Source organism: Mastigoproctus giganteus, chromosome 4, assembly GCF_048544385.1.
Source record: "Mastigoproctus giganteus isolate SK-2022 chromosome 4, ASM4854438v1, whole genome shotgun sequence".
NCBI lineage: Eukaryota > Metazoa > Arthropoda > Arachnida > Uropygi > Thelyphonidae > Mastigoproctus > Mastigoproctus giganteus.
The window spans coordinates 29,163,452-29,186,826 of NC_143578.1; the positions used below are offsets into that span (position 1 = coordinate 29,163,452).

A 23,375-nucleotide genomic window follows, 5' to 3' on the forward strand; every position below is an offset into this window, starting at 1 on the left:
ACTTTTTTTTTTTTTTTTTTCAGAACTTTCTGTTTTGCCTGGACTGAAATGGAGTTTACAAGAACAAAGAGAATATATTGTCACTACAAAAATTCTTGATGATGAAAGTCATCCTTTTCATCTATCTGATGTAAGAGTTGCTTGTTCAAAATTAATACTAAATTTAATGTACAATTTTTTTATTTTTTATTATGTACAAAAAGTATTTTCTTAACTAACTTGTATTAGCATAATGTTATTCTTATAAAAATTATTAAATGTTTTGGCTTCAAAAAATAAATAAATATATATATACTATTTATACATTTTTAATTTTATTAGGATTGCTAAAATGGAAAATAAATTATTTTGGTATAACATACAAAGTAGAAATGAAGTTTCATAACAAAGGTCCCGCAAATTTATGGAAAGAAATAATTGAGCAAAGTCATCACAGGACTTAGCCCATTTATAGTATTTTTTAAATTTATAATGATTTGCACAGGAGCCTGTCAGTATAACTTTTGGCTGAAGCCAAAATTATAATAGAAATTATTAATTCCCATTATATAAAAATGTAATGGAAAATAAATCTAGAACATTAAATGCTACCTGAATAATTAAACCATAGTTGCCAACTCTCCAAGTTTATGATGGAAAATTGTCTTTTTGACCCCTTCTCTGTGTTGCCATCACAACATATTTGGGAACAGTTTTTCCTCCATCTTTTTCTTTTTGCAAAAAAAAAAAAATATATAGTAAAACTACTTTAAAACCCAAATTTTTAAAAATTATGCATAAAGACTACCATTTCATTAATGGTAGTCTTTATTGCACAAGGGATAATAATAACCTCTGTAATGTGCAACCATTTCTTCATACTTGTGTGGTGTGAAGCTGATTAATGTCTTTCAGTAAGATGCCAAAGAACTGCAATGTGAAATTTCAGAAGACATACATGCAAGATTTTCCATATATTGTAAAATCTGGAAAAAGGTAATGCATTTATGTTGTGTACCATATGTAGATATTATTCTTTTAATTTCAAGAGGTGAGAATCAGATTTAATCAGACATTTGTAAACAAATAAGCATAAGGAAAATGTGAAGTGCGTAGAAAGAAATAATAATAGTAATAGTATTCGCCATATAGTGCAAGGAAGCCACAGGCTTTTGCTGCACTGGCAAAAAAAAAAAAAAAAACTACCAAGAAAACACAAATTATATGCTTCCCTCCTCACATGGGTAAGTATCCAGTTGACCTTTGAATTTATTCAAACTACCTGCGAGGGCCACTTGTTCCAGCTATCAGTGACTCGCTGGCCAAAAGAAAACTTCCTACACTAATATAAACTTCAACTCTTGCAATTTGAATTTATGAACCCTAGTTCTGGAATTGTTTAGAACATATTGTATAGTGTTATTTGTAATGCTGTGCCGGGGGTTCACCTAACTCTGTGTCAAGCAATGTGCTGAATCCAAAAACTGTAATGGTCAGATTTGTGTAGGTTAGTGAGTGTTAGTGTGGGTTGTCTTGTTCATCTGGCCTAGGGCTTGTGTTTTCACACAAGCCCTAGGCCGAACGGTAAACTAGAGGTTTTTTGTGTTTTCACACAAAAAACCTTTAGTTTACCATTCACTGACACAAGGAGGTGGGCCGGGCAGTAGGGAGTATAAAGCACTGGTGGGGCAAATCCTATGGTAGCCAAGGTTACAGACAGGGAAAGCCCAGTAAAAAATAAAAGTGAACGTTAGAAAGTAGTAGTGGGAAAGAAAGGGGACTCTCAGGTCAGGATGCCCATCCTGCTTTGAGGGTGGGAGGCGATAGTTGGTAGTAGGGTGACCCACCAGGCGAATGTGGGGGAGGTGTCACCCAGGTGGTAGGAGTGAAGGATCATAGGGGAAAGGATCCCTATGTTGGAGCACCTGTGTGGTGCTCTGTTGGCCAGGGTTAATTCCTGCTGACCAGTGTGGGATGCTGATACTGGTCAGCATCCCACACCACGTCGGCAAGGTAGCCATGGCATGGTGTCTGCTTGGATGAGCAGGGGGGACCTACTGGTCCACATGTCCACCAGTCATCCGGGGTTGGGGGGGTAGACAGGCAATTTTTTTCACTCATAATCCTCATTCACTTTCTGCTCTCATTCTGATTTTATAATTTTATTATAATTGTTTAGAACAGTGAGAATTCCACCTTCATTCATTTTACTAATTCCTCTCAGAGCCTTATAAACCTCAGTCAGGTCACCTCTGAGGTGCCTGGTTGCCAAGCTCTGTATCCCACATAATCACTCTTTCCTCATATAGTTGTCCTGCCAATCTCACCATTCGAGTTGCCTGAATTTGGACTCTTTCAAGAAGCGCGATGTCTTTTTTTCAGATGAGGTCTCCATACTTGAACACAGTATTTTGAAGGTCTTACAAGGTTTGGTCTTACAATTGCCTTATACAGTTTAATTATGATCTACCTATCTCTACAGAATAGCTTTTGATAAATCATTGAGAGGAACACTATGGGCTTTCTTGGCTGCCTGTTTGCACTGTTCAGAAAACTTCATATCTGCCTGTATTCTAACTCCCAGAACCCTTTCCTCCTCCACTGTTTTTAATTCAACCCCACCAAGTGTATAATTTATTTGTGGGTTGCTGTTCCCTAAGTGTGAGACCTTACATTTAGTAGCATGTAAAAATAGTTATAGCATTTTATAGTGATGATGATATATCATATGCGCAGAATGTTTATTCACATTGTATATATTAGAACATAATCTTCCTGTATGTCTCAACATGCCTGCTAATCATGCAGGGACAGTGTCCATATATATATTTTTCCAATAATGATAGCAAAAGAAAAAAAAAATACAATTGTGGAAGGACAAAAATAGCAGGCATTGTTAGTGAAATTGCACAGATATGGAAAGAAGAGGTAGTTGATGGCTCTGAAAACAGAATATTTTCAATTGCCATACATGGCAGTATCAAGTGCTATCCCATTGCGGTGACTTTTCCTAATAAAAAAAAAATCAAATTGAAAGCAGCTTGCTCTCAGTACAGGCATTGGAAGGTGATTCTACAGGATACGTCATTTGACAACTTCTGAACAATGTGACAGCATGTGGGATTCCTTCAAAAACTGTCTGACACTTAGACTTTATTCCTCTGTTATGGTATGCTTAAAAGCTGAATAACAAGGGTAATATTAAAAGAGGGGATTGAGCATTTGGTGGTAATAGCTGTCCTTGTCATTTTATTAACACGATCACTGCTTCCTTATGCAAACATGTGGCATCAGGTTTTTAATTCACTTGGCGGAAAAACCATCCTACTTTTAGAACTTTTTCCTACAATTTGACAGAATAAAAACTTAATTTAATTTAAATTAAATTATGTTAAATTTTAATTTAACTAATAAACTTAATTAATTCAGTCATAGTAAGAAGAAAGCCCAAAAAGGTCACCAAAAAAGCCAGCAGTGAAAGTGTTAATTTGTGTGCCGAAAAGAGAGCTGCATGCCTTTCTGTGAAAGTGGATAAATTTTTGGAAAATTACTACCATCTGAAAGAAGTGCTAAAAGGAAAGATTGATTAAAGCAGTTCCAACTAATTCATGCTACTGAAGTAAAAAAGATTTTGAATAATGTGTGTGTGCACATTGGCTGCCTTTGATTAATTGTGTAACTAGATTGACAAATTGCCATTAGTAAACTATGTTAATTTATTTAAAGGAGATGAGAAAAGCTGTATGAGCACTTTTCAGTTATCAAATTGAAAAGTACAAGCAGCAATTGCCAGTAAGTGGTACTGACTCCATGTCCAAGTTCATGATCCAAAAAAAGTTTTAAAAGAAGACAAATTAATGAACTAGAAAAGAAGAACTTCTGAATCAGAAATTTTCTGTTGAAAGCAATCCTAAATAGGCCAAGCAAGTTGATAACTCTAGGCATGTTATCCTCACTCATTCACAAAGGTTGTTCATGCTCATCTCTTCTGGCTTCAATAAAGCAATTTGCTTATTTATTTTAAATGTTATGCCAACATTTGAAATTCTGAACACAACTCGTCAGTCCAGCATATTTTACATCCACTTACTGAGGTCATTACTTCTATGTTGAAGGATGTGATGTGTGAATTTGTTAAATCCTTCACTTCCATTTTTAAAGTGGAGGATTTAACAAAGGACTGAATAAGAGAGTACAATCTGACTTAGACATAGGCATTTTTACTGCCAAGATCATATAGAGTCTGAAGCAAGAGAGGATTCTAGTCTTTTATGCAATCAGGAAGTACTTTATTTCTCTGTGTGACTACATGATGCAGAAATTCCCATTAAAAATTACGTTCTTATAAATGTTGAGTAGCACAAATTTCAGCAATTGGCATTGCATCATTTTCAATTTTGAAATTTTTTTGGACAAGTTTCCAATACTCTTTGGTTTCATTAAAGATAAAGAAATAGACATTTTGCAGAAACAGTTTGTCAATTTTGATGTGAGAGTCCACCAGACACTATTATGAAATAATTGATGTACATTGGTCCTTGTTTGGGAAACTGACAACTGCCCAAGGAAGCTTGAAATCTAACCAATTATCCCAAGTCATGCTTGACATTTTAACAATTCCTAATAGCAGTATTGGATGTGTGCAAGTATTCATCCAGGTGGGAAAAACATAAACCTAGTTCAGATGTTCAAATCTCTCTCTCTCTCTCTCTCTCTCTCTCTCTCTCTCTCTCTCTCTCTCTCTCTCTCTCTCTCTCTCTCGTAATTTAAAATATGTATGTCGCTTGTGCAATTTGATTTCTAGTGCAGCTTACACTTTACATAACCTCCTACTTTTCCAAAGAAAAGTTTTAGCCAAAAAAACTCCCAGTTTCCAATCTCCAGTTTTTAAACTAATTACACAGACTTGTGAATGTTTCCATTTTTGGCATAATTCTTCAGTATAAACTGAAGAATTCATTGGCAACTTGGGTGTATAATCAAACAAAAGGTTTCAACAACCTTTATTGTTTGGGATTACATTAAAAATCTTTGGAAAATTCATAAACACAGAGAAAGGTTGTTCTAGAGAGCAAATGGGAGGGGGGGGAAGAATAATAGGTCAATGAATGATGAGGCAAGGAAGTCTGGACAAGGCACTTGTCCAGACTTCTTTGCCCAAGAAAGTATCTCTAGAAAAGGTCTTGTAATAGAAACTGAATTGATATGTGTTATGAAGTAGAGTGAGTTTTTGGGAGAGGGACAACTTGATTTATCATTATTATCATTAACTTGGCTGCTATTTTTATCAATGGAATTAAAGTGGTCTCGTTATTGTTTGTCACCTTCTCTTATTTAGGAACAGCATTTCATGGTAGGATGAATTTGTGATTTGTCCTGTATTAATAGCTACTCAAAAATAATAACTGCAAGTGAAAGTCCTGGTTTGAAAGTTAAAAGAAGGAAAATTTTCAATTAAAGAAATGACATTTTAAGGTTATGGTACTTACAAAAATAAATAAATAAAATAATAAATGTAGCAGATACAAAAATCCCACACACAGCTGGTTTATTATTATTATTGTATTATAAACTTAACTACTGGCAGTGTAAATATGATAATTTAATTTTTAAAGTATGGGTTTTAATTTTTAAAGTAATACGAAAAAAAAAAAAAAAATTTGATTCATTTGTTTATGATTTCATTGACAAATATTTACATGGAACTGCATTGCAAGCTTGTGAAAAAAAAAGAAAACTGTCATTAATATAATATTTGAATTTACTAAGCTTAGAATTACATGATCATAAGAAGAAAAAATTCAATATGAAATATTCATAAATTTCCTCATTTTGAGTACTTAACAGTCCTGGGCCACTTTAGTGATTTGGTGTGCTTGGTATATGCATACATTGTTATTCTGTGGGTGTGTAAGGCCTCATATCTGTACACAGAAACTTGCAATATAACAGTGCGCTCTCTCTCTCTCTCTCTCTCTCTCTCTCTCTCTCTCTCTCTCTCTCTCTCTCGCAGCATTATGACTACAAGTGAGGAAAATGACAAAAGCTACTTCTTCTTTTATATCATTACAATACATGATACCTTCAGTAATACCACTAGTAGCTGGAAACAACTGTGGAGGGATGATATAATACGACTTTTGCTAATATTATTATATTCTTGAATATTAAATATCAATCAAAATTATTTCCTCTTCTGTTGACATTCTTTACCTATTAGGAGGGCGCCTCCGTAGCCAGGTGGGAAGGAGCAGCGGTGCGTTAGCACACGCTTCTTGATTAGACCGGGGTTCGAGCCCGTCACCACCAAATATGGAGGATGCGGAAAGGTCAGGAATGACCACCGCCTATCCAGGAGCAATATGGCCTTAGTTGCTAATGCTCCTAAAAAAAAAAAAAAAAAAACTATTAGGAGTTGAACTAGTCAAAATTTTCCAACCCCTTTTAAGATAATATAAATATTTATCCTCACTATTTTTAATATAGCAACGTAACAATAGTGATTTATGTAATCTAATCTGGATTACAGAAAATTAGATGGCTTCACATGATGTAATGGTTGGATTCTCTGATATCAGAAATGTTTTCCCCCCCCCTTCTTTCATGATAAATAAAAAAAACACTTTTTTATTGCTGATTATAAATCTTTCATTTATAGTCAACAATTTAGCAATTATTAAACATAATTCTGTACAAAGAAGGGTTTTAAAACTAAACTTTCCATATCTTACAGTGAAACAGCAAAAACCCATTGAAAAATGTAATTTTTAAAACAATTTCTAGATCCCTGCAATTTCTCTTATTATTAAAAAAATAACAAATAGATATTTATTTACAGTATACCCAGTATAAAATAAAATAAAATAAAATATTTCAGTAGCTTTCGGAACTCGTGTCCCTTTATCAACTGACAAATTTGAATACATTACAAGCAAAGTGTGGCACGTTACTCATTCGTCATTGTTGTAGCACGGACGTGTGCTGCCTTGCGCCAGTGATCATCCATCAATAAAACGGTTGTCTCCAGGATTGGATGTATACGCATGCCTTTCTGGCGATTTAATGCCTTAGGGTTGTTCATTATGTTTAGTGACTCTAGCCATAGGCGGTGGCGAAAGTGTCGCGCGTGGTCCACTATCTCAAAGTCACGCTTGGGGTCAAGATTTTTTGGGCTACCAACCACGATCTTGACCCCAAGCGCGACTTTGAGATAGTGGACCACGCGCGACACTTTCGCCACCGCCTATGGCTAGAGTCACTAAACATAATGAACAACCCTAAGGCATTAAATCGCCAGAAAGGCATGCGTATACATCCAATCCTGGAGACAACCGTTTTATTGATGGATGATCACTGGCGCAAGGCAGCACACGTCCGTGCTACAACAATGACGAATGAGTAACGTGCCACACTTTGCTTGTAATGTATTCAAATTTGTCAGTTGATAAAGGGACACGAGTTCCGAAAGCTACTGAAATATTTTATTTTATTTTATTTTATACTGGGTATACTGTAAATAAATATCTATTTGTTAAACTATGGACCCCAGTACTCCAGGCCCATTTGTCACTATTAAAAAAATAATGATAATTTTATTTTTTACTTAATTTCATTTATTTTTTTAGTTTCCTTTGTTATATAATTATATTCTATAATTAAAAAATATGGACTGTTTTTCAGAATCTTAAAGTGCAAGTGACATTCCCTTCAGACTACTTTCAAGTGAAGTATTCCACAGTAAATGGAACTTATCATTTGATACAGACTTTAAATCCTGGTTCTTGTAAAATCACAGCAGAAATTATTGGAGTAATGAAATTGGTATGATTTGTTATATATGTATTTATAAAAATTTTATATATATACTTTAGTTCCTTTTATATATAATTCTAAAGTATCAAATGATATGAATGCACCCTATTTTCAACAAGTTTGTGTTTGGATTGTATTGAATTATATAATTCTGTACATAACTTTTGCTCTTTATGTATATATATATTACTTTGGTAATGGGAATGCTCTGATAAGAGAAGATAAGGGATTGCTATTCCTCTGATTGCTGTTGCTCTGAAAGAGTAAGATAAGAACTGGAGGAGAAAGTTAAAAAAAAAAAAAAAACTAGAGAAAGAAGTCGAATAGGACAATGAGGAGCATACAAGATAAACATTTCTAGTTTTTATGCTTTAGATATGTTGATGTAATAAGGCTAAAAGCAAGTATGGAAAAATGTTAGAATTCATATTTTCTTTTGATTTTTTTTTTTTTTTTTCAGAAAAAAATTATGAACTATTATTATATATTACATAATGCAAGTCTTGACAAATCCAGGTGCCAGGCCACCATGGAGACTAAAATACCTGACTTGACAAGCACTATTTTACAGTTCATTCATGTATAATATGATATTAGATTTTGATGAAGAATGGTGTTTGTTGTTCATGGTTAATAAAATTTTACAGAGTTTTTGGAAGAACATTACTAAAATTTTTACAAATATTTACAGATGCATTGTCAAGTGGATACTGCTTGTAAATTTTCCATTAGCAACATAAATAAGGTCATCCTAATACACATTGCTACACAGAATCAGCAACTAAAAACCAAGCATTATAAACTGGGCAGTTTTTGATGTGAAAACATCTTTGACGGCATCTACTGAATTTCAGACTGAAGTAAAACCAATTTGTCGCAAAAATGCGACGCAGAAATGATGCAAATTTCTTAATTTCTGAACTGATGCTAACACAGCCACTAACATTGATTCTTGATGTGAAGACATCTTTGGCGGCACCTACTAAATTTCGGTCTGACAGTCAGTGTTCGGCCTGTTGGCAAAAATGAGAAATGTAAATGACACAAATTGCACAAATTGACACGCTTCCTAAATTACACTATTGTTGATTCGGTAAAGTAAGTAGCAGGCATGAGCATAAAATGTTACATTGTTATTTCAGACTGAAGTAAAACCAATGAACGTTAAGGTAAATGAACATTTACGTTATTTAGGAAGTAACAGGTGTGAGCTTATGCTCACTCCCCCTATTATTTCCTAAATGATGCTAACTCAGTCAGTACCGTTGATTCAGTAGAGTAAGTAGCAAATGTGAGTATAAAATGTTACATTGTTCATAACTTCGATTCTAGCTGTTCGATTTTAAATCGGTTCTGATTTTCGTCAAAGATGTTTTCACGCTTTCGTGCATACAGAGTACACACACACTTTCTTTTTTCAGTAGACCAGGGATAATAGGCTGTAGCTAGTAGCATAATAAAATTACTGACGTATAAATTTATGAGTGGTGGAGTTGGGGAGAATTTTTGGACTACTGTCAGAAATCAGGAAGATAGCTGTCTCAATTTTTCCTACCTAAGATTATATTGGTATTGATCATTTATAAATGTACACACCAGGCAGTCCTTTTCTGTATACAGGGTGTTTCAAAAATGATGGTCAATAATTTAAAGGTAAAAAGTACAAACTAAAATAAGCAAAAAAGTCCCAGTGAACATCAGGCCGCAAATGAGCTGTTTTTGATCTAATGCACATTTTCTGTTTAAGATCCGCCACTGACTATGGGAGCACTAGTTTAGCAAAAAGCTGTGAATCCTTTGCTAAGGGTGGTTTTTATTAAACATAAGATAATACATTTTTAATTTTTGGATTCAACACCACAGGATTTTACAGATGTTACGGGATGTTCTTTCTAACACCCTTTCCTCAACATCAGGTGTTATGCTTCTAGGCCTACCTGCTCATAATACATGTGCGAAGCACCCATGTTCTCTAAACCGTCGATGTACTCTGATGAATGTGTGCCTGTTGGGCTGCCTTTGACGGGGAAATGCTCCTTGGTACAAACGTACAGCCTGGAGTGCACTGCCGTTGGCTTTACCATACGTGAAGTGCATGTCCGCTTACTCTTCGTTGCTGTAACCTCTTTCCATGTTGTGACTATCCTTTGACAAGTACTAGTATGCCTGCTACGTCTCAGAGCATTGAGAGAGGGGAAATAGAGAGAATGAGAATGGGCATAACCTAACCTAAACAAACAAGTCAGTGGTGAATCCCAACTCTGTACAGTTCACCGATCAGTGGTGGATCCCAACTATAAATGTGCAGTATCTCGAAAAACGATTCACTTATGGACCCATGGTTACTAGGCTTTTTTTTGCATATTATAGGCTGTACAGTTCACCTTTAAATTATTGACCATCACTTTTGAAACAACCTGTGTAATCAGAGAGACACGTTTCTTTCTCAGATGGATATTCTTCTGGAGGCCATTTTTGTAAAACATCTCTTTTTACCCTTGAAACATGACTCAGTCTCATCAATTACTACACCATCAAGAATATGCTCACTGTACAAAAAAGGACTTGGAAAGAAAAACAAATCTAAAGGTGTGAGGTTAGGAAAATATGGCAAATGAGACAAAATTTGAAAGCAGCATTGGCTTGCCATTCAGCATGTGAAGGCAGCATGTGAATTGACAGTTGTCCAGAAAGTCAGAAAAATGTCTTTGGTGATGTTCATTTGAAGATAATTGATGAGGATCATACCATGCTGTCCTCAAAAAACTGACAGCATCATCTTTACAGCAGATTCTTGCATCCTTACCTTCTTTTGAGGATGATTGACAATATTTTAGCTGTTTGGAATGCTCCGTGGTTTCAGTGTCAAAGTGAATTGGGAATCCAAGTCTTATCTATAGTGCCAGTCAGAAAAAAGGCATTCTGGTCACTGTTGCACATGTCTGAGAGTTTACAATGCAATTTTGCCTTTCTTCTAGGCAAAATTGCATAGTAAAGGTTTCTTGCATTTTGCACAAATGCAAGAAACCTTGCATTTGTGCAAAAGGTTTTTTCATGATCTTTTTCACAGGGCCAGTTCATGAATTATTATACGATTATTATACAATGGTCTTCCATAACCTATCCCTTCCCTTTCATTATATTATTCTCTGTGACAGCAGTTGCCGATTACCCTGGAATTTCTGCATTGAGGATGCTAATGTGTCCACCACTTGAACTGTGTGTACCATTCTGCAACAACAACAACACTATAGGATGGGAGAACTTTCTATATATTACACTCATCCCTTCATGAATTGCCTATTTTTCTGCTGGAGAAACAGAATTCTTAGTTCTCGGTATTTTATTACTGGTGGTTGTTTTTTCCATTTTTGGTAATCACTCTTAGGAGTGTTTTCCAGCATCCCTTAAATAAAGTTTTTACTGTTAATAATTATTTTCGCTTAAAAATATCTTTCTCAAATAACACTCGTTTTATTTTGCTTCTAAACCACATAAAGAAAATTAGGTCTAATTTTTGCCATTTTATCTTTTCATCCTTTACCTTTGGGAATAGGTTTTTAAGCCCTTTGTAAATGGAAAAAAGAAAGAAAGAGCAATAATTGATATTTTTATCAAACCTTCTCTGAGAATAATATTACCTCATCATTTACCACAACATATCTACTATCCCAGTTGGTGACTATTTCGATACGAGTTTTTTGGTGGGGGGATTTCCTTGGCACATCAATACTTCAGTTGCACTGCTTAATGAATAGAACCCTTTTAAATAATATGACTGTTTTTGTATTATGACTGGCTATTATTCACAGGTGAACATAAACAAAAACAAATATGATTTTTATTGAAAACAAGAAATTGTAAATAAAACTAATAGAGTCTACGTTCTGTCTTTCATCTTGGAAATAATGACACTATTTCAGTCTTTTTTCAAGATAACAACAAAATAAAAATACCTCATTAAACTATCCTACTTATTTCCCTCATGTGTATACTTAACTTTTTGTTTGAATTAAATTGTAAACAGAGTTTTTTGTAATGTTTCCAATTCAAGTGCCAGTTGTTTAGTTTGAATCTGATTGTAAATACAAAAAATTATTGTAGTGAGTGAGTGAGTGAGTGAGAGAGAGAGAGAGAGAGAGAGAGAGAGAGAGAGAGAGAGAGAGAGAGAGAGAGAGAGAGAGAGAGAGAGAGAGAGAGAGAGAGAGAGTGTGTGTGTGTGTGTGTGTGTGTGTGTGTGTGTGTGTGTGTGTGTGTGTGTGTGTGTGTGTGTGTGTGTGTGTGTGTGTGTGTGTGTGTGTGTCATAATCTCATAATTTTTTCCCCGGTTTTGGAAAGTAGGCTAAAAATGATCCAAAGCAGTGTTCCTTGTCTGGAAATCAACAAGATCTGAATAAAGAAACCAGCAAGCTGCAATGATATTAATTGCACAGCCTCATTTCTTAAATGTATGGATAGGATGATCAAAGCTGTTATTAATCAATCTTGCTTGTATGCTATGCTTTTCAGACTGCTGCAAAAAGGCAGTAAAATTAAAAGCGATCAATTTCTTGGAAAAAGAAGAAAAATGCATGAAATGCATATAAATTATCAGGCAACACAGAAGCCTATGGTAGATGTAAGCTATTCTGTAATCAAGTCACAAAGGAGGTTAGGCAAGTGAAGGCAGATTGCGAGAAATCTTTGGCAAAGGATGCAAAGAAAAACAGCAAAGACATCTTTACTTATATAAACTCTAGAAGGAAGGGAATGAATCAGATTGGTGCACTTGATATTGATGATTTTGCTCAGATAGCTGCCAAACTGAATGAGTATTTTACATATAAATTCACACATGAGGAATTCTGTAGGGAAATGTAGGTGAGAAGTTTATATCAAACTCTTAATGGGAGCTAAATAATTTTATATTAACTGAGAGCACAGTGGAGGAGAAATTGTTGAAGTTAAACATAAGAAAGGCACCTGGAGTGGATGGGATCTATCCAGTTATATTAAAGGAGGTGGAAAAGGAAGTAAACAAACCGTTAGCCACAATTATGAGAGCATCCTTGGATACAGGGGGAGGTCCCCACGGACTGAAGATGTGCAAATGTATCCCCTGTTTGCAGAGGGTGATGTGAGTAATTACAGACCTGTTAGTTTAACTTCTGTTCCAGGGAAAATAATGGAGTTACTGGTTAAAAAAGTGTTGCAAGATCACCTAGACAAGACTGCTTAATAGTTCAGACATAGCATGAGTTTGTTAAGGGGAAGTCTTGTCTGACCAATTTGATTGGTCAGACAAGACTACTACGATGTGGTCATAAAGGAATTGGATGCAAAAAATAATTTTGATATCATATACTTGGATTTCAGGAAAGCTTTTGATACTGTTGCATATGGAAGACCGCTGTACAAATTGAAGCGGTGTGGCATTAAGGGCAAGTTGCTGCTATGGATAAAGGGATGTTTGAGTGTGAGATGACAGAGAGTGCTAATAAATGGACACTGCTCTATGTAGACTAATGTTATTAGTGGAGTCCCCCAGGGTTTGGTGCTGGGCCCATTGTTGTTTTGTGTATTTATCAGTGATATCAATGAAGGTATATTAGGCTTAATGTCCAAGTTTGCAGATAATACAAAGATTGGCAGGGTTGTTAATGACAGTAAAGGCAGTATTCTACTGCAACAGAATCCAGAAAACTTAGGCAGATGTTCTGAGAAGTGCTAACTGAAGTTTAACATTGACAAATGCAAAGTACTGTATATGGGTAGCAGTAACCCAAGAGAAACATACCAACTGTGTGGTACTCCACCTCCCTGAGTGTAGTACCAATTGTGTGGTACTACACTCAGGGAGGTGGAGAATGAAAATACCTGGAGGTAATTGTGCAGTTTGATATGAAGTTCTCTGAGCAGTGCAGATGGGTGCAAGAGTAGGTCATGGAATTTTGTCAATGATGTATAGGAATTTTGCTATCAGAGACAAGGAGGTGATTATACCTTTGTATAAGGCAATGGTCAGTCCACACCTTGAGTACCGTGTACAGGTCTGGAGGCCTCATTTTAGAAAGGATGTAGAGTTGCTAGAATGAGTACAGAGAAGGGCAACAAGATTGGTGAGAGGAACAAAGGGAGTGCTCTTACAAGAGTCTTAAGTTCTGCAAATTGCAGCATCTGGAGACCAGGCACCTGTGAGATGATCTGATTGAGGTGTATAAGGACTTGAATGGTTTGAGCAGGATCAATGCTGATGGGATACTTCCGCTTGCTCAGATTAAGAACCTGAGGCGGCATTGATTCAAATTGAGGAAAGACAGTCGTAGAATAGATATGCGAAAGTTTTCCTTTAGCCAGTTGATTGCGAGAACAGACTTCCATCTGTTGTGGAAGTTGATAGCTTAAATAAATTTAAGGCTGAACTAGACAAACATTTGGAATGACCGGGCAGGTGAAATGGAAGGGTGTTTTTTTGGCTGATGCTGTATAAGCTTGCTTTCTTCCATCATAATGCTAATTTCAGCCAAGTTTGTGCTCAAATCATCATTAATGATCATAGAGAGTGGCAGGTTCTTACATGTCAGGATTTTTGTCAGTGATGTGTTACTGCTGATCCACACTTTGTTTCTTCCTTCATTACTGATTACAAATTGCCTATGTATGGCTATGACTCAGAAACAAGGGCCCACTCCTCTCATTGAAAGACAGTCTTTTCCAAGGCCTTAAAAAAAAAAAAAAAAAAAGGCAAGTACTGTTTCAGTGAAATGTGAAGATCATGCTTATTGTATTTTCAGATTCACAAGGCATTTTTCATTATGAATTTGTTCCACAAGGTCAAAAACCAAATAGTTTTGTGGTGATTGTGTAATTGTGTATTATTCAGTGAATCGTGTCTCAAAATTTCTGATGTCTCAATCTTTTATTAACAAAACATGCAATGTACATGTTATTATCATTATTATTAGTAAAAATTATTAGCATAAAAAATTGACACTCTGGGCAGTTTTTTTCCTGATGTTCCTCACTTATGGGTACCTGGAAATTCCAAAAATGGTAAAATTGCTATAAATTCATTCAGAGAATGCTGGCCCATTCCAGGCAGAAGTTTTGGTAGCTAACGTTGGGACCAGGTTTAATCTCTGGTTTTTAATTTGCTGTTGCTGCCATAGTCCCTTGAGAAGCTCAGACATGAATTTTAAAAACCTGCCACAAAAAGTACATTAAATAGGTGTAGTACCTTACTAAGTGTAATTTCTAAATCATAGACCAGAATGATATGCAATTTAAGTCATGGTACTCACTGTTGGAAGGTGTAATGAGGTGCATCATTGACCATTCTATGATTTTTTGGCCATGATTGATTTTTCTTTAGAAAAGATTTATTGCTGAGTCATCTCAAAGTTATCACTGTTTTCAGAATCCATGGATGAATTTATTAACAGTGATACTCTGAGGGACACTGCAAGACTTTTGGGGGAAATTTTATCAGCTTGGCCCACACGTGTAAATAGGTAGGTAGATGGACATATTTTGTAGAAACAGAATACATTTGAACAAAGGTGATGTAATAGTCTTTTGCTAATATTATTGAGCAGGCCTTAAGAGTTCAGGGGAACTGCTAGTTGAGGGGTAATATAAATTAAAATTATGGCTCATCCTACCATAATGCATGGCATACATTACAAAAAAATTGCATGTCGTAGAACTGCAAATTATATGCAAATTTTCATATAATGGTCAGGGTAGGTTCCATAAAAGCTATAAATTATCAATACTTATTCCACTTATCCCATTTTGAAACTAATTTTTACCATTACATATTATATTATGATTGGTAAATAACATAAAACTCAGGGGTTAAATAAAAATTTATTGAAATAAAATGCACGAGAAATATTTTTTTATTTCAGGTTGCTCAATCGGACAAAGGATTGTGGGGAGGGAGCTTCTTGCATTTTTTTTTTAAAGAATGGATGTAAGTTCGATTGTTTAGTTTTTTTTTTTTTTTTTCTGAAATAAATCTCTCATCAAGTTATCCAATTTTCTTTTGAATGTGCATGCACTCACAAACAACCATAAATTGAAAATAACTTTAGTAAGAAATATTGTAACATAGGAGCACATGGGTTTTGTGCATGTAACTTCGAATTTTCACATGTTATGGAGGACAAGGTGTCAAATAAATAGGCACATAACTTGGAATGCACATTGTAAGATGGCACATTATAGCAGGATGAGTTTTATGCATTTATATGATGATATAAATGCATAGTTGCTCAGATTAAGAACCTGAGGGAGCACAAATTCAAATTGAGGAAAGACAGTTGTAGAATAGATGTGTGGAAATTTGCCTTTAGCCAGCGAGTAGTTGATTGGTGGAACAGACTTCCATCTTTTGTTGTGGAAGTTGATAGCCTAAATAAATTTAAAGCTGAGCTGGACAGGCATTTGGAACGAATGGAGGGGTGAAATGGGAGGGGTTTTTTTTTTTTTTTTTTTGACTGCATGGGTCAAAGTAATGCTTGCACAGACCTTGTTTGTTGCTGCAACAGCCACTAATGGTGAAATATGCTGAGAGTAGCAGTGTCTGAAATGAACAGAAATCTAGCACCAGGGAAACATGCTTAAATAACTTCAAGGTGTATGTCAGAGTAGTAAACTATACAAGAATGCTTAGTCTTAACTGTGTCTACAGTAATGTCAGGAGTGTTGTCAATAAAATGAATCAATTCAAACTCCTGTTTAAGGAGTTTGAATTCATTCATTACATGTCAGGATTAAATTAAATTCATTAATAAATAATTCATTAAATTAAATCATTAATAAATGATTTAATTCATTAAATCATTAATAAATGATTTAATTCATTAAATCATTAATAAATTAATAAATACAAATAACATAAAAGGATTAATGGAAATGTGGTTTTCCTCCAGAAATAGGGGATGGTGAGTTTTACTATGCTATGTACAATATATTCAGGAAGAATAAAGAAGATATAAAGGGTTATGCCTATCAAAAACAGCCTGAGTGTGACAAAAGCTTTTTCGGATTCTGAAGTTATGCATGCTATTATAGAATCAGTGTGTTGTGAGTTAGTTGGAAACAAAGGTATAATGAGAGTGGGAGTGATCTGTAGACCAGAAGATTGCAAAAGATTATGATGAGAGACTACATGCAGAAGGTACAGATGAGCAGGGGTTAATGTCTTATTATGGGTAATTTCAATTTGCCACTTATTGATTGGAGAAAGTGGAAGGAAAACTCCTCATAGGGAACAAAATTTTTAAATCAACTAGATGACTGTTATTTGTATTAGCATGCTAGGGAAAGAATATTCTAAATCTGATCATCACTCACAAACCAGATGACGTCGTAGGACTAACAGTATGGGAACCATTAGCAGGGAGTGATCATGGAGTTCTAATTTGGTTGACGAGGAGAGAGGTAGTAGTTATTAAAACAAAGAAATGGGTTTTAATTTCAGAAAAGGAATTATGACAATTTAAAGTGCTTCATGGCCTCTATCAACTAGGATGAATAACATGTGGAGGGCAAATACATTAGACCTCTGGAATATTTTTAAAGTCACAAGAGCCACGAATGACCCCTGCTCTCCATCAGGGGTCGCCTGAGCTTCCTGATGGAGAGCAAAAGAAAAAAAAACCATGAGTGAAGGAAATAGCTGAAGGATGGGAGTAACATCAGTGCTTTTTAACAGGTGTGAAAGGGGGGGAGTAACATCAGTGCTTTTCAACAAGTGTGTCTTTTATATAGAAAAGATTTTACTTATCTGTCATACCTACCTCTACATTTTATGTAGAAAAGTGTGCTTGGGGGCTGGTGAGCAGGGGGGGAGACAAAGCCCCTAGTATATCATTAAGAAAATATACTACAATGAGAAGGATATTGCCGGCTAAAAGAACAAGGACAAGGAGTTTTTCCATATATGTAAATGCAAAGATTGGGGCCCTTGCATAATGGGTACAGATATTTTGCATAGATATTTACAGACAGTAGACCCTTCACAGTAAGAACAGGCTGTGCAAGTGAAGATATGAGTAGGAAGCATAAAATTAGCAATATTGAAATTACAGATTTTTTTATTAGAAAAATTTTCAAGCCTAAAGGTGAGTAAAGCTGGAATTAATATTAGTAGTAGCAAATGATGCAAGAAAACAAGATTATAAAGCAGTGGGAAAAAAAAAAAAAAAACACTTCCCAAGTCATCTTTCCAACCCCTCCAATAATTTGCATCCTTAAATTTGCTCAAACTACCCACTTCCACAACAACAGATGGAAGTTTGTTCCAACAATCAACCACCTGCTGGCTGAAGGCAAACCTTCATGCATCTATCCTGTGACCATTCTTTCACAATTTGAATTTATGCTCTCTAAAGTGTGTAGTCTGAGCAAGAGGAAGAATGTCATCACCATTCAGCTTGCTAAATTTGTTCAAAGCCTTAAACACCTCAATCAGACCACCTCACAGGTACCTAGTCACCAAATCTGCAATTTGCAGAACTGAAGCATTTTTAGAAAAGGCCACCATATTGTTCCCTCACCAATCTCATTGCCCTTCTCTGCTCCCATTCCAGCAGATCTACATCCTTCCTAAAATGAGGCCACCAGGCCTGTATGCAGTACTTCAAGATATGGCCTAACCAGGATAATTGCTTCCTTATCCCTGCTAGCAAAAGTTCCTGTATATCCTAGACAAAACCCCATGAGCTGTTGATCTGTACTGCTCAGAGAACTTCACATATGATTTTACAATTACCCCTCCCTGGTCTTTCATTTTACATTACTTTGAGTATAGTACCACATGGTACATTAACCTTGGATTACTGGTGCCCATATGCAGTACCTTGCATTTCTCAATGTTAAACTTCAACTGCCATTTCTCAGTCCATCTGCCTAATTTTACTAGATCTTCTTGCAGTAGTTTACCTTCATTACAGTCATTAACCATCCTGCCAACCTTTGTATCATCTGCAAACTTGCCATATCATCATCAGTATCATTATCTTGCCTTCATCAGTATCATTAATAAATACAGAAAACAACAAAGGGTGCAGCATTGAACCTTGAGGGTCTCCAGTAATAACATTAGTCCACTAATGTTAGACAAAGAGCAGTGTCCATTAATAACCACTCTGTCTTCTCCCACTCAACCATCCTTTTATCCATCGCAGTAATTTGTCCTTAATGCCACACTGCTCCAATTTATACAGTAGTCTCTTATGTGCAACTATCAAAAGCTTTCCTGAAATCCAAATATATGAGGTCAAAATTATTTTTTGCATCCAGTTCCTTTTTACTCCATCATAGTATTCATGCTGTGACTGCAGTATAATTGCATTACTGTGAAGATGGTACTGCATTACTTCTTTAACCAGTAACTCCATTATTTTCCATGGAATAGAAGGTAAGCTAACAGATCTATAATTACTCATGCCACCTTTTGATCTCCCTTTATGAATGGGGGGATACATTTGCCCATCTCCAGTTCATGGCGACCTCCCGTGAATACCTCCTTTGCTACATTCCTTACTATAATTGGATAGATTTCATCCATCCCAGGTTGGCACCTGGGGTGGATGGAATCTATGCCATCATGTTTAACCAACCTTGTTAGCTATTTTGATTGTTACTCATGAGTTGGATATAGAAAATAATTTCAACACTGTTTTTTGGATTTTGACAAACAAACCATATCTATTTATATGCTGGAACATGTTGGGATTGCAGAAAGGTAGGAGGCAGTGGGTTGATTAATGTTTACTCTTCAAATTGGAGTAATGTAGAATTGGAACTACTGTTATTTCAGATTTTCTTAAGTGGCCTTGATGAAGGGATAGAAGGTGTGGTTTAAAAATTTGTAGATATCAAGATTGATAGAGTGGTTGATGATCAGCGCTGCAGCACTTTTTCAGAATTACTTATACAGACTTCAGAGATGGTCAGAATTGGCAGCTGTGTTTTAATGCTGTATGCTAGGTCTTACATTTGGGGAATAGTAATCCCAAACTAAGTTTACATTCAAGATTAAATTAAAATATATAGACAAAGAAAGGGATTTTTAGGGTTATGGTACCAACAAACATGAAGTTCATGCATTGCAGACAGGTGGCAAGGAAGGGCCCGTGGTGTTCTATCAATGGTTTATTGAACATTTGCTGGTAGAGATAGGGAGGGCTAATCCTACTGTACAAGACAATTGTAAATATTACACTTGGAATACTTTGTGTAAGTATAGAAGCTGAGCCTTAAAAAAGAGACATTGAGTTTCTTGAAAGGGTTCAAATATAGTTGATATCAGTTTGTTTGTTATTTGGTTTTTAGGAGCATTAGCAACTAAGGCCATATTGCTCCGGGAATATGCGGTGGTCATTCCCTTGACCTTTCCGCATCCTCCGTATTTGGTGGTGACGGGCTCGAACCCCGGTCTAATCAAGAAGCGTGTACTACGCACTGCTGCTCCTTCCCACCTGGCTACGGAGGCGCCATTGATATCAGCAAAAGGGCATCCATATGAGTAAAGATTTTGAATTTGAGGGCTACAATTCTTTTAACTAGACACCTCGGAAGGGACCTAATTGGGGTCTTTAAGGCTCTGAAAGCAGGTAGTACAATGAATGAGGGCAAAAATTATGCACCATTTTTTCTTCAATATATTATTTAGTGAATAATAATTTAATCAAATAAAAAGTCATAATTTTTATTTATTTATTTCAGGGTAAAATAGTTGAAATCCAGCCTACTGTGATAACTTCTCAAGATGTAATTATTTACAAAGCTTTGCAGGTGACTCCCCCTTTCATTTTTCTTCCTTGGGATCCTTTAACAAAGCCATCATATTCAGTGACTCTTAAGGTAACTGTTAATTTCTCATTAATACATTTAATTTTCCACCTTTATGTTATGGAATGTTTTTTATTGTGTTAAAATAATTGAAAACTAATGATTCTGTGTCTCACTATATGAAATTGTGACTCAAGGATCTCATGAAATTTTTCCTTACCCTAACATCTGGTGTTCTCTCTATTAACATTCCTGTTAGATGAAAGTATGCCACAGTGTCTGTACCTTGAGACATATTAAAAAAAAAAAGGCAAACCTGTTTCCTTTTTTCAGTGCATCATGTTTTTTTAATAGCAGGAGAATCAGTTTATCTTTTATATTTTAAAATGGTTAACAAATAAAATTCTTTATTAAAAACTATTTATATTGTTCTAAAAGACATTTCATGGCTAAAGCCTTAGCATATGAAGGAGTTTACTTATGCATAGGTTAATGCACACACATTATTTCTTCTACCAAGGTAGTTTTAATGCATTGTTTATTATATCTCATATTGTGAATACCATCACAATAAGTTGCCATTGCATTACCTGAAATAAGAATGCTTCGCCTATGAAGAAGACTTGTTACTTATTCAGTTTCTTAATTTATCGAAAACTAATGATTCTGTTTGTCAGAATCATTAGTTTTCAGCTGGTATCACAAAGGTTTTGACACTTGCTGCTTAGGTTTAAATTTTATGTTAAATTTTAGTAGCTTCTGTCCATAATCTGTATTGTGCTGGTATTGACTCTATTATTATTTCTTTTATATTTTATATTCATGCTATATTATTGTCTTCTGCTAAGTGCAAGTTTGTATAGTTAAATTTTTTTATTATTTTCTCACACAGAAATGCACATATTATTCCATATATTTTGTTTTTTAAGGAGAGAAAAAAAGTCACATATGCCACTTGTGGCACTCACAGTTCTTATTAGTAGTGTGCCTCTGCTTGATGTGGGAAAAAAATGGGAAAGACAAATATTAATCTATATTAAAATTACCTTATAGACATAAGATTGTTTTTATTTTTTATTTATTTATTTTTTTTATAAACACAATTCCTTTATGTACCGTATTTCCCCATGTATAAGACGCACCTTTTTTCGAAAAATTTGGGGTCTAAAAACTGGGTGCGTCTTATACAGTGGGTGTAGATTTTTTTTACTTGCATTTCATGCTTGTTGTCTTTGCGCTCATTGTTTCGCACTTGTTACCAGTATATTAGGTTACGTTTTGCCAAGTTCTGCCCAGAAATAGCTCAGAAAAGATTTTCATACAGTGCTGAATTCAAGTTAAAAGTGATCCAGTTTGCAAAAGTGAATGGAAATCGTGCTGCTGAATGTAAGTTTGGTCCTCCTCCAACTGAGAAAACAATCCGAGACTGGCTACAGGAAGAAGAAACCCTACTGAAAATGCCACAGCAGAAGAAGGCCATGAGAGGCAAGTTAGCAAAATGGCCTGATTTAGAGAGGGAATTGAAGATATGGATTGAGGAGCAAAGAGCAATTGGAATTCCTGTGTCCACAAAGATGGTTCAGCATGAGGCAAAAATAATTGCTGACAAAAAAGAAGTTACTGATTTCAAAGGAGGACACAATTGGTGCTTCAGGTTCATGAAACGGAATGGACTAAGCATGTGTACTCGCACCAGACTTGCCTGAAAACTATGAGCAGAAGGTTCTTGAATTTCATTGTTTTGTCATTCAATGTCGGAAGACACATCAGTTTGAGTTGAGACAGATTGCAAATATGGACAAAGTCCCCCTTCAATTTGATGTCCCAAGTAACAGAACTCTTGATAAGAAGGGAGTGAAAACTGTAACTTTGAAGACAGGTGGACATGAAAAGAGCCATTATACAGTTGTTCTAGCTTGTTATGCCGACGGAACCAAGCTGCCTCCTATGTTGATTTTCAAACACAAAACAAGGCCAAAAGAAGACATTCCTCGAGGAGTGAATGACCACGTTCATGACAAGGGTTGGATGGATCAGGATGGGATGAAGATCTGGTTTGAGAAAGTTTGGAGCAGGAGACCAGGTGGGCTCTTATGCAAATCTGCCCTATTCGTGCTTGATCAGTTCAGGGCACACATAACAAAAAATACAAAGAAGATTGCTGCAGAGCAAAAAACAAAACTTGCCATCATACCTGCAGGCTTGACATCCCAGCTCCAACCACTTGATGGTTGGAGCTGGGATGTCAAGTTGGTTGGGCATTAACAAACCTTTCAAAGCTGCCATGAGAGACGAATGGAACCAATGGATGAAGTCTTCTGGGGACAATTTGACACCAGCAAGAAGAGTGAAGAAACCAACTATAGGAGAAGTTTGTATCTGGGTGAAAAGATCTTGGGATAATATCAAGATTGAGATCGTTGTCAAGTCATTTAAGAAGTGTGGCATTTCAAATGCCATAGATGGAACTGAGGACGAGGCAATATATGAAGACAGTGATTCGTCATCAGACACAGATGAGGACAAGCTAATGGATGGGAGGTTTGACAGTGATGAGGAGTTGTATGAATTTTATGATGAATAAAACTTGAGTTCAATAACTTTATGTAATACATTTTTTTTTTTCATATTTCGCACCCCAAAATTAAGGTGCGTCTTATATATGGGGGAAATACGGTAATTAGTAAAAAAAAATGGTGGTGTGAGGTGCAGGTCAGTAAGAGGGAGATATTGGCACATGATGCATTTTCAACAATTATGTAGCAAGCTGCAGGAAAAGGTTAGCTACCTTTGAATTATGG

General features: G+C 35.7%; 1 protein-coding gene across 1 annotated transcript in view; it reads left to right on the forward strand.

Moving 5' to 3' along the window:
* LOC150086504 (nuclear pore membrane glycoprotein 210-like) overlaps positions 1 to 23,375 on the forward strand; it is a 185,977-nt gene that overhangs the window by 41,439 nt on the left and 121,163 nt on the right. The window contains exons 9-11 of the mRNA XM_090372185.1: positions 24 to 130; positions 7,660 to 7,800; positions 20,509 to 20,646. Coding sequence (XP_090228311.1) covers positions 24 to 130; positions 7,660 to 7,800; positions 20,509 to 20,646 — 386 coding nt within the window. The remainder of the gene's footprint in view (positions 1 to 23; positions 131 to 7,659; positions 7,801 to 20,508; positions 20,647 to 23,375) is intronic.